The sequence below is a fragment of the Carettochelys insculpta genome, chromosome 2, assembly GCF_033958435.1.
Source record: "Carettochelys insculpta isolate YL-2023 chromosome 2, ASM3395843v1, whole genome shotgun sequence".
NCBI lineage: Eukaryota > Metazoa > Chordata > Testudines > Carettochelyidae > Carettochelys > Carettochelys insculpta.
In genome coordinates, this window is record NC_134138.1 from 78,229,470 (window position 1) to 78,241,736 (window position 12,267).

Here is a 12,267-nt window from a genome sequence, read left to right on the forward strand (position 1 = left end):
ATTTTGAAGACTACTAATGAGGCACTGAAATGCATATTCAGGGCCTCATTTGCATGCTGCTGGCCGTGGTTCTTCAAACTTGTCACATTTCGCTCCCACACAGCTCGTCCAGACAGGGACCCTTTTCGAAAGGACCCCAACAACATCGAAATTCCCTGATTCCTATCAGCTGATATCTTTAAATTCAGTGGATAGGAATAAGGGGATTTAGAAGTTGGCAGGGTCCTTTCGAAAAGGGCCCCCATCTGGATGAGCCTCACAGGAGTGAAATGCGGCAATTTCAAAAAGCCGCAGCCGGTGGTATACTAATGAGGTGCTGAATATGCATTTCAATGCCTCATTAGTAATCTTCAAAATGGCCATTTGCATTTCTGCAATGGTAGTTGGTAGTTAAACGTAACACTGCCTTTTTCAAGAAGACAATAGTTTAATTAGCTGTATATAATTTTGATAGTTGCTTGGATGACCAGAATTATAAACATTTTGATACCCACAATGGTGATTGTAATACTTCCTGTGTTAATGCTACTATCCTTATTTTTTTTTCCTTTGGACACACATGCAGGAAGTGATTAGTGATTAAAATGGGAGTCATAAATGTATCCAAGAGAAGTAAGTGGCCTTTCAACTTTTTCATAGATATTTAACTTTTTCTCATTACCTTTATAGTCTTCATATACATACTTTAAAACTTGCCTCCCTTGGTCCCAGTGTTGTCTTTCCACTTACCAGTTACCCCAGTCTCTTATGAAGAGCCTGTCAAGCATATCCACCACTGAATAAATTAGGAAAGGTTTTACGTCTGTGACAGTAGTCCACAGTGTGGGGCAGCCATCTCAGTTTCAAGACATGAGAGACACAAAATGGGTGAGGTAGTATCTTTCAAGACCAACTTCACCCAGTAAAAGACATTACCTCACTCGTCTTGTCTCACTAATATGGCAATCATTCCTGTATTTTTATACCAAGACAGAAATGCAGTCAGTGCTAATATTATGCATCTGCTTCAGCTTCTTGAAACCAAAACTACCACTGAATCCCATTAGTTAGTTTAGATCTTCCAAACCAAGGTGAAACTCCAATTTCCAATTTGCACTGCAGCCTCTGTTAAATATGCTATGCTTGTTATATGTGAAAAACTCCCACTGGTGACAATGGCAGCTCTACATACACATCATGCAATAAACCTCTGGTGTAGCTTGCAAGAGCTTTTGCCCCAGATACTTCACTGATCCTTTTCAGTACTACGCAGAATGTGTTTGATTTCAAATCACATTCTTCCAGATGAAGCTCATCAAACTCTAGCGCCTTCACATGGCATGATATCCGTTATGTATCATATACACACTCACGTAACTCCAATTTCGCATAAGTCAGGGGGCAGCTATTTCCCTGGCGGAACATGTGTTTTGCAGCCAGGGAAGCAGCCGGAGCACCTGGAGTTCCTTTTGGAAGGTCAGTGCTCGGGTTGGGGGGGAGGGAGGCAGTTGGGGAGGGTTAAACCTGGTGGTGGGTTGGGGCTGTCGGAAGGGGAGCAGGGTGGTTAATCCTGGGCTGGATTAGGGATGCAGAGGAGGGGGTTGGGTGAGCCAGAGCCATGTGCGAGGAGGGTGTGAGCTGGAGCCATGCACACGGAATGGGGTTAGCTGGAGCCGCTTGCAGGGGGTAAGCCAGAGCCATGCATGGGGGGGATAAGCCGGCCCGTTAGGGTGCTGAAGTAGGGCAGGGGGTTATTGCACCGGGGCCATGCAGGGCTGCAGGGGGTTGAGTCAGGGCCTGGGGAAGCAGGATTTTGAGTTGCGCTTAACTTGCATTAATTGGATGAATACTTTTGCAAACTTCACATTTTTTTTTGCTTTTCCTTTCCCTACCTGCCAACCAAATATATTCCAGCAATAACAAGAAATAACAAAACAATGATTAGCATGTACACAAGCTAGAGCTGCAGAAGGGTATTTTCCTTCAGTAAGATGTGCGGTATTACCCTCTGTGTATAAATATTTGATTATTTTCAGTTATGTGGTCATGTTTAGCCCCCCCCTCATCCCATCCCCCAATGTATTAGGTTTCAGCGAGCACCACACACATATTCCCAACATTTGACCATGTTCAGAGATATGGTTGCCGGTCCAAAAAGGAAGTCATTTGCAAAAATGGCATTCAAATAGTGTATCTTTGGATACCTGGACAATTTTACTACTTAAATTTACTACTTAAACTTCACATTCATCATGAAATTAGGCTCTTAGAATAATACGAACAATATGTGGTCCTTTATAATGTCATATATTTAATACAGAAAGTTTCTATGAATTATGGCAATTATTCTATCTTTCCAGTTTATTCAATTTGTTCCCATCTTGAAATACAAAAAATAGGAATACCGTCATTTAATTGGTAAGAATTTAAGGTGTGAAATCATTTTTCCAGTGTAACTGTTAGTGCCTCTTTTTTTGTTTTCTTCTTTAAAATCCTGAGTGGAACAGAGTTCTTGCCTCCTTGCTTGTGATATGAAATCAACATTACATACTAAAACAATACTCTAGGTGTACAGTGTCTGAAACATAATTCAATATTTAGGCTTTGCAAACAAGTACCATTAGATTACAAGACCACTTTCTCTTCAAAACAGAAGAATTAACAAAGGAACCAGATCTATCACTAGCTTGTAATTAATTTATAATTGAAATCAAGTTCGTATCCTGCCTATTTTGATTCAGAGATGGCCCTGTGTTTGGAAAAAGCTTCTTCACTATATTTCTCTTTACGTGCTAGACCAATATGGCTATAACTTTATCATTTACTATTAGAACAGAATGACAACAAAATAAACAATAATAGCATGTTCTCATATAGAAAAATGGTATGATTTACAAGTGTTTAAAGTGCTTTCTTCTTTGAGGAGATACTTACACAAATACTTTTTCATGCTTATCTCCTTGTTGTCACAAACTATATGCCTCTTACTTTTTGTTATGTCATTTTTAATATTATGATATTGCCCTAAGTTCATAGAGCTTTGTATGTTGTCATATAAAAACATCTGAAAACAAGTAAATGGCGATCCTAGTTGCGTATTCTTACAGACAGTTGAAAATTTTTTTAAATACTTAAGTGCTTCACTGTGTCATTTCTTTTTCTTTTGCCTCCAGTGTTACTTAAAGCACTGTGTAAGTACAAATAGATCATACTAAAAGCATATCCATTCTATTCCAGGGCTTCGGCTAGAATTACTTACTGGAGTTGCAGAACAGAGATGAATGTACAATCCCATGTAACCATTTTTCTGCTTAAACTGCAGCATCACTTGCCTTTTGGATTGGTTTCCAGATTTGCAGTTCCCCAAAGGTCTAGGTTTGATTAATATTTTATACATTGTTATGTACTGTTGGTAAGTGGCAGAGCTGAAATGCAAGATGTCAAGTAGTATACTTTAATTTGCCAGTACCAGAAGTTGTGGCAACAGCAGATGTGGTGGCTTGACTGCCTACATATAGTGGGTCCAAACAAGCCACTTTAGCAGCAAAGAATGAGTGGATACAGTGAAGGACTGCAAACAGATTGGAAAATTCCAACTCCTAAAAGTGAAAACAAAGAGATTAAACAGAAGAGTGAAACAATACAGCAATAAGCAATCCCCATCACTGAACTGAGGCTCAAACATAAATGTTTTAATCGTATGACAGAAAGTTATTAACATGGCCAAGGCCGCCAAAGGGGCAGGTTGGAGGCAGGGACAAGAGGGCCATTGCTCTGGGACTCAGCAATTCAAAATGGCCCGGAGCTCTGGCCACCAGTGCTGCTGCTACTTTGTCAATAGCAGAGTCCAGGGCTCCAAGCCCCTTTGAAGTGCAAGCAGTGCTGCTCTGGGTCTTTGCTGCTCCACACAACATGAAGCACTGCTGATGGTGCTAAGTCCTACCCCTTCTGCAATTGGCCCCACCCCTTCTGGGGTGCAGAGCTGGGTCCCTCTCCCACCTGTCCGCCCCGCTGAACTTTTGCACTGGGGGAACTTGAACACTGAGCTAGTTCCATGCTTGAAGGAATGGTACATTGTGGCAAATAGGGTTGAATTTCTCAGTTTCACACATTCAAAATTCCCACTGAAAAATCAGGTCCATCTATTTCAGTGTAAACAAAAGCAGAAAAAGAGAACACTTCGATGGCTTCTTTTTTATGTTGCCAAGAAATTTCTGTAGTGTCCTTTAACAGACAGATTTTTCTATCATTTTCTGTCTGTATGGTAGGGTGTAAAGATTTTTAAAAAAGGATGCTGAGAATATAGTAGCATCCACAAAAGTTGCCAGATCCTCTCAAAATGACTGCATCCAGGATATTTTTAAGACTGCAATTATTTTTCCTGTCCCCGATGTAGAGGGTGTTTTGTTTGTTTGTTTGTCCCTGGAGACAACTGTGCCATGTGTAATTCAGTGAAACATTCACACCTTTCTATGAAATGTTGAAGCAGAGTGAAAGTAGAAATCCTTCCTGGGTGATTATAAAGTGATATAATAAATGGCCAGGGGGGCAGGAGCGGGCTTCATTGTTCTCTGTTAAAATCAGAGCAGATTCCTTCTTGCCATGCTTAGAATTGAATTTTTAATTTTTAATTAAAATATTTTTCTAACTCTCCAAACCTCTAATTTTCGATTAAAATGACTAAGTTCATGCCAAGTTTCACACACCTGCCATCTGTGCTTTATTTTAAAAAATCTCTTTTGAGTGATTTTTGTTTGTAAACATCGGACAGATAAATTTTCACCACTCTTTCAGGGACTTTACTCCAATTTTCTAGCAGAAACTAAGATCAGAAATTCAGAAAACTCTGAGCATGAGAAAAGAGCATGTTGTCACAGAAGCTACTTTGCACCATGAACCAACACTCATAATAAAGTAGTGTTCCATTTCTTTTTCTACCCATCCTTCTGCAAGTACAATGAAATGGCACCCAGTGCTTAAAAAGAGAAACCAATACTACACTGGAACACTTAAATACTTCTCGTACTACACACTTTGGCTCCATCTACACGACAGAGATCTTTTGACAAACCCTTCCAGAAGATCTTTTCTGAAAGAACTCCTTTTGAAAGAGTGCATCCACACACAAAAAAGAGGATCAAAGGAGTAATCTGGTCTTTTGAAAGAGCGCCCACACAGCCCCCATTCTTTCAAAAGAACGGGCCAGGGATTGACAAATCAGGTGCCATGAGAACTGCTCTTGTGAAAGAAGGGCCCTGAGAAATATCTACCCACATTTTCTTTCAAAAGAAACTTTTGAAAGAAGGCAATCTTCCTGAAATAGGAATGGAAGAGCACTTTCGAAAGGAGCTCTGCAGTCTTTTGATTTACTTTCAAAACAATGCTTTTTGTGTGTAAACTCTCCACAGGATCTTTCAAAAGAGCCCCCTTCTTTTGAAAAATGTTTCAAAAGAACTTGTAAGTGTAGACGTAGCCTGTGTGTACAAAGCACATGATTTTTCCTTGATTTTCTGAACAAACTAAGGCCCATTAAATCTAACATGATAGCTTGAGGATTGGTTAAGTATATTCAGTACTCTTACTGGCTGACTGTTCCTATACATTCCATAGTTAACAACAATGGACAATAAATTTTCACAACGTATTAGTGTAAACTTTATCAATTAGCACAAATGGTTCTGTAATTGTAACACACTGGCTAGATTCATTTTTCACAGACCTCAAACAATTATTAGTGTTGTTCATTAAGAATATTCTGCTATTATTATTCATAAAATACTATATTAAAATAAAGTCTTTTAGGTTGTAAAGTAAGGCACTTAAAACTAGGAAACACCAGATTTCTGCTTCTGTAAACTTTATTCAGTTCCCTTTTATATCCACCCCATGCAATAAATTATTCAGGGATCATGTAGAAAAATCAGTATGAGATCAAGTAATAAAGGTATGTATCATAATACATATGTGACGTTTAACTAAAAATTCCAATCAATGTTCAGGATGTCCCAGTTCTTTCTATTTTCACACCATTTGCCAGCAAATTAGAGTAACCAGTAGTAGTAGGTAGTTCATTCTGTCCAACGATGACATCTTGAGCTTGCACAGACTCATCACTTGTGGACTTGCATGTGGCTGAGGAGTCCAAGCTTTGAACAGCATGGGCATTCACAGTGGGGGCAAGGGAATTGTCCTGGCTCTGTTGGTGTGGCTGCTGTTGTTGCTTTCTTCCTCTTATGAGCATCAATGAGACGTATGCGTCGCTGGTCTTCAAATTTGTCACAAGTATGTCATACGAGAGCATGCCAGCCTATTCAGTCTTTTGCATGCTGCTCTAGCTGATCTGGTTTTAAACCAGCGAGAGCAATGTTGGCCTTCACGCAGTCTTTATACCTATTGCGAAGCCTACCTTGATTCCTTTTGCCCTGGAAGAGTTCACCATAGAGGAGTTGCTTAGGGATTCTTGACTCCCCCCATTCGTATGACATGCTCTGTCCAGCAAAGCTGGGCTTTCAGAATCATGGCTTCGATGTTCATGGTTCCTGCTCTGTCCAGGACTTCCAGGTTTGTAACTCTGTCCTGTCATCGAATGTGCAGTATTGACCTCAGGCTGCAAGTGTGGAAGTGCTCCAGAAGTTTTATATGTTTTCTGTACAAGGTCCAGGTTTCACAGCCATACAGGAGACTGGTCAGGACTACAGCCTAGTGCCTGGCTGGCCTGGCAGATTCTGGCATTGATTTCTTTGTCAAGGAAGCCATCATTGGCTATCACACTGCCAACGTACTCCTCTACTGTTTTTAACTCTGTTCCTTCAATAAAGATTGAAGAAGGGAGAGCAGTAAATCCTGGAGCAGGTTGAAACAGTACCTCGGTCTTCCCTAGGATGACGGTCAAACCAAAGAGGTGAGTGGCATCAGCAAACTTGTTGATGATGAGCTGGAGATCAGATTCCTTGTGTGCCACAAGTGCACAGTCATCAGCAAAAAGGGCTTCAAGGATGAGACTCTCAAGTGTCTTGGTTTTAGCATTCAGATGACAAAGGTCGAAAAGTGACTCATCAAGTCTGTATTTCATGTAGACACCAGGGTCAAGGTCCCTAACTGCGTGGCTGAGGACTCACGTGAAAAAGAGGTTGAATAACACTGGGGCCAGCACGCACCCTTGCTTCACACCATTGGATATCTCAAATGGATCAGAGGACTCACCATTTGAAAGAACAAAGCCAGTCATGTCATCGTGGAACATATGAGGTTAACGAATCTTCTCGAGAAGCCAAGTTTTGACAGGATAATCCACAGGTCTTCTCTGTTGATGGTGTCAAAAGCCTTGGTCATGTCTATAAAGACAGTGTTCAGATCCATCCAAGTTCTGCTCTGTGCACTTTTCCTGGACCTGACGAACAGCAAAGATCATGTCAGTGGTGCTGTGGCCTGGGTGAAAACCACACTGTGCCTCTGGTAGGTTTTCCTCTGAGATGCTGGTGATCAGAGAGTTGAGGATGACTCAAGCCAAGATCTTCCCAGCAGTACAGAGAAGGGAGATGCTCCGGTAATTTCCACAGTCAGCTTTGTTGCCCTTGTTCTTGAAGAGTGAGCTGATTGTGGCATCCTTAAAGTCTTTGGGCATGTCTTCTTCTTCCCAGATGCTGATCAAGATGTTGTGAAAGGCCACAAGTGACACTGGTCCTGACACTTTGAAAATTTCAGCAGGGATACGGTCCATCCCAGAGGCTTTGCCAGAGCTGGTCTGGCTGATTCCCTTTTTGACCTCATCCATTGTAGGAGGCAGGTCAAGACTGTCTATTGTGTGTTTCTGAGGGATCTGGTCTCGGGCCACAGGGTCGACAATGGAGGGTCTGTTGAGAAGGTTGCTGAAGTGCTCTCTCCACCTATTATTGATGCTGTTCTTCTCCCTCAGAAGGGTCATGTCATCTGCAGACAGGACAGGTGTAGTACTTGGCTTTGAAGGTCCATATATAGCTTTGATAGCACTGAAGAACATCTTGGAGTTCTTGGTGTCAGCATAGTATTGGACTTCATCAGCTTTCCTCTCCCACCACTCATCTTGCATTTTGTGAAGTGCCGTTTGCGCCTGGCTCTGAAGGTGTTTGAAACGATCACGTTTGGAGATTGAGGACTCATCTTTTTGCCACAGCAGAAATGTGTTCTGTTTTTCCTCTAAGATCTTCATGATGGCATCATCATTTTCATCAGACCAGTCTTGGTGAAGTCTCTTTTTCAGTCCTCGTGTTGACTTGGCTGACTCCATCACCAGGGTTTTGAACTGGTCCCAGTTTTGTGTTGGGTCTCCAGTCAGAGGTCCATGGGACGTCAACACTTCATCAAGGCAGGCTGCAAATTTCTCATGATGACCAATATGTTGTAGCTTAATTGTCTTATACACCTTCCTGGTCTTACCTTTGCTGTAATACCTCTCAATATCTTCACATTGCTCCTCTAACCATTTCTCCTTATCCTTTCTGGCTGCTTTCCTTACTTCATTGTATTTCATCCTATATTGCTGTTCTGCCATCTCAGAAACATCTCTTCTGATCTTCAACACTCTTTCCTCTTGAACCAACTTCAGTGTCTTCTGGGTAATCCACTTCTTATTGATCTTCTCCTGGAACAGCCTGCTCAATTGCCTCTTCTATAGCGATGGCTATCCCTGCGACTCTCTTATCTAGGTCTTTCTCTGTGGCAATATTCTTAATCTTCTCTTCAAGTGCTGCTCTGTATGCATTCCCTGTTTCTTCCTCACATAGCCTCACCACATCTCTTCTTTTCTTAAACTGTGTCTTGCATTTTCTTTTGAGTTTTATCTTGATGTTTGCAATCACTAGACTGTGGTCTGAGTCTATATCTGCTCCTTGGAAAGTTCATCGCTGCGGTACTGATGTTATCCATCTTCTTCTTATCAAAATCATATCTATCATGTTCTTGGACTTCCTGTCACTTGATTGCCATGTCCACTTCTTACAATGCTTTTGTTGGAATCTCGTGTTGCAAATCACCACCTCATGCTCTGTAGCTAACTATAACAGTTTCTCACCTCACTCGTTTCTTTCTCTATGTCCAAACCTTCCCATGACTCTCTCCCAACCTTCGCATTCCAATCTCCTCCGATCATCAACACATCTTTATTTGGTATCTCCTCCACCATCTTTGTCAAGTCTTTATAGAATACCTCAATCTCTTCCTCCGTACTGTCTGACATGAGTGCATACACCTGAATGACTGAGATGTTGAACAATTTTCCTTCGAATCGCGTGACCATCATTCTTGCACTCACCAGTTTGTATCCTAATAATGCGCTTCTAGCTGTTTTGCTGAAAAGGAATCCAACTCCTGCTTCATGCTTCATTTTGTTTCCTGACCAAATGACTTCGCAACCGCATATCTCTCCTGATCCCATCAATGCATTTCTGCCAGTCCAAGTATATCACATCGGTATCTCTCCATTTCCTTCTGAAGCAGCTCTAATTAAGACAATTAGGAATATTAATAGGAAATGGCAACTAAATAAGATAGCTATCAAAGATGAGAATGAAGAAGTGCTCATGAACAGGGAGATGATTGTGCAGTGATGGACGAGATATTACACCGATCTATACAAAGCACAGTTGGACCCAAGTGTCTCAGAGAGACTGATTGAAGAACTGAAAGAGATATCTCCCCCGAGCATTGACAACAAGACTGATATTTCAAAGGAGGAAGTAGAAAAAGCAGTGAAACGACTAAAGAACAACAAGAGCCCTCGAAATGATAAGATCACAGGAGAGATGATCAAATATGTTGGAGGAAGAATGATTCAGGAAATACACCGACTATATAATATAGCATGGAAAGAAGGGAAGACACCTAAGGAATGGACAAGATCTGTGCTAGTGACAATACCCAAGAAAGGAACTACATTGGAGTGCAAGAACTACAGATTGATTGCCCTAACAAGTCGTCTAGGTAAGGTGCTGATGATGATATTGACTGAAAGATTAAGATCGCAGATAGAGGAATATAGAACATATAGCAGGTGAGCAAGCAGGGTTCAGAAAAAATAGAAATACCATACAGAAGATATTGGCACTAAGACTGATAGCGGAGAAAGTTCAACGAAAGAACAAAAACGTATACACTTGCTTCATTGATTTTCAAAAGGTATTTGACATTATAGATCAGAAAGCGACTTGGGTGGTGTTGGAGTCATATGGAGAGGATAGCAGACTGATATGGTTGTTGAAAGATATCAATGATAATGCAGAGGCAGCGGTAAGAACATGCGGGGAGTTGGGAAGTTGGTTTAAAACAAGTAGAGGTACGAGACAAGAAGATCCAATATCACCAATTATCTTCATTGCACATTTGGAGAGAGTAATGGACAAGATCAAGGAAGAGGTAGAAGGGATATCTGTCCATGGGAAAAGAATTAACAACTTGAGGTGCACGGATGATATATTTACCATTGAGGAAGATGAGGAGAAGCTAGTGAAAACAGTGTGGGTGTTAAATGAAGAAGGGAAGCAGTACAGACTGATTATGAACCTTGATAAAACAAAAACAATGGTATTTGGAGATAAGGAAATAGGAAGGAAGATCAGTGTTGATGGTATTGAACTAGAAAATGTAGAGAAGTTCACATATTTGGAGAGTAACATAACATATGATCTAAACTGTAAGAAGGAAATAGTGACTAGAATAGCGAAAGCAAGAGCGAATTTGAAGGCGATGGATAAGATCTGGAAAAGCAAAGCAGTTAGCTTAAGAACGAAGCTGGGCATCTTGAAAAAGTATTTATTCAGCAGCATGTTGCACGGATGTGAGACATGGGTGATAACGAAAGATTCGAAAAGAAGAATATTGGCATTCAAAAGGAGTTGTTATAGAAAGATTCTGAGAATAGGATGGATGCAGAAGGTCACCAATAAGGAATTATATTGGAAGATACAGACGAAAGAGAACCTGCTGCAGAAGATTATAAAACGGAAGCTACAACTATTTGGACATATTTGCAGCATGAACGACGAATGAAAAATCAAGACCCAAGTATTTGGCATAATGGATAGTTCAAATAGGAGAGGCAGACCCCACAGAGAATGGATAGATGATGTGGTAGATTGGTGTGGAACTAGTCTACAGAAACTAAGCCACTCTGCACTGCATAGGGAAAGATGGAAGGAAATAGCGAGAGAGGCATCAGACACCAATGGGCACTGAGCCCATGGTTGTTGATGTTGATGATGATGTTGCAGCTACCCCATGTTGAAGGAGGGTCTGACAACCTTGAGCTTCTTGCGGTGCAGTGGTGTGACGTGCAGCATAAGGACTGATCTGACAAGTCTATGATCAATCCAGCACTCAGCTCCCTGCATGGCCCTGGTGATCTTAACATCTCGAATGTCCTGCCTGCAATTGATGACATAGTCACTGTTTTGATCTCGGGTCCCCTCATTTTGAGGGTGAGCAGTGCTGTTTCTAAAAAGGCCTGCTCAGTCCCCTGGGATGCTGCCGAACTCTTCTGTCTTCCCGGGATCAGAGTCAAGCGACCAAAGTCCACAGGCTGCCTATGTGCAGGTTTGCAGCCATGACTCCCAGTGGTCACCTCCACCTGTCGCTTCGCCCCTCTGCCATTGCTGTAGGACTTTGAGGTAGACAGAAGGGATGAAAACATGCAAAGAACCTGTGCACGAGAATGTTTAAAGTGGAAAAGCCATTGTACAGGGGCAGTTCCAGTCTCCCGACCTCAGAAGCCTGGTTCCAGTGGTATGAAAAGTCGTCACAGCTGGGACTTCCTAGGCTGCAGTGGATGGCCTTACATCTTTGGTGCCCTGTCATGCCCTTCACTCTCCACAGAGTGTTGCAGGACCGCCTTCCTGGTCGTTGGATCTTGCTGTTGATCTCATCCACCCAGTCTGCCGGAGTCAACTTTGCATGCTGGGATAGGCAATTCCCTATCTCACCGCAGGTTTCAGACCTGCCGGCTACCCTCACCTGGTTTAGCCCACCTGTCGAAGCAGTTTATTGGGGTGTGGCCGCTGCATGCTACAGCTTCTTGGAGCCATAGGTGAGAGCTGGGTGCCAGGTGGGGACCAAAGGTGCACAAACTGCCCCAAAGAGACACGACAAGTTCCCACACCAGAGGTGCTACTCCTCCCTGGACACCCCATACACCCAGATTAACCAACTTCCATGAAAAAAACTCAAGAGTAGTTGAATGACCTTGTTAATCCCTGAGATATAATAACTGAAGAAAATGTGAGGAAACAATGATTTTAAGAACAACAAGAAGTCCTGTGG

The 12,267-nt window shown here is 41.9% G+C and overlaps 1 protein-coding gene across 2 annotated transcripts in view; it reads right to left on the reverse strand.

Annotated features, from left to right (window-relative positions):
* Positions 1-320: 320 nt before the first annotated feature.
* SNTG1 (syntrophin gamma 1) overlaps positions 321-12,267 on the reverse strand; it is a 628,960-nt gene continuing 617,013 nt past the window's right edge. For both annotated transcript variants that reach the window (XM_074987189.1, XM_074987190.1), the window contains one exon: positions 321-3,578. In XM_074987189.1, the coding sequence (XP_074843290.1) occupies positions 3,420-3,578 (159 nt within the window). In that variant the 3' untranslated portion in view covers positions 321-3,419. The remainder of the gene's footprint in view (positions 3,579-12,267) is intronic.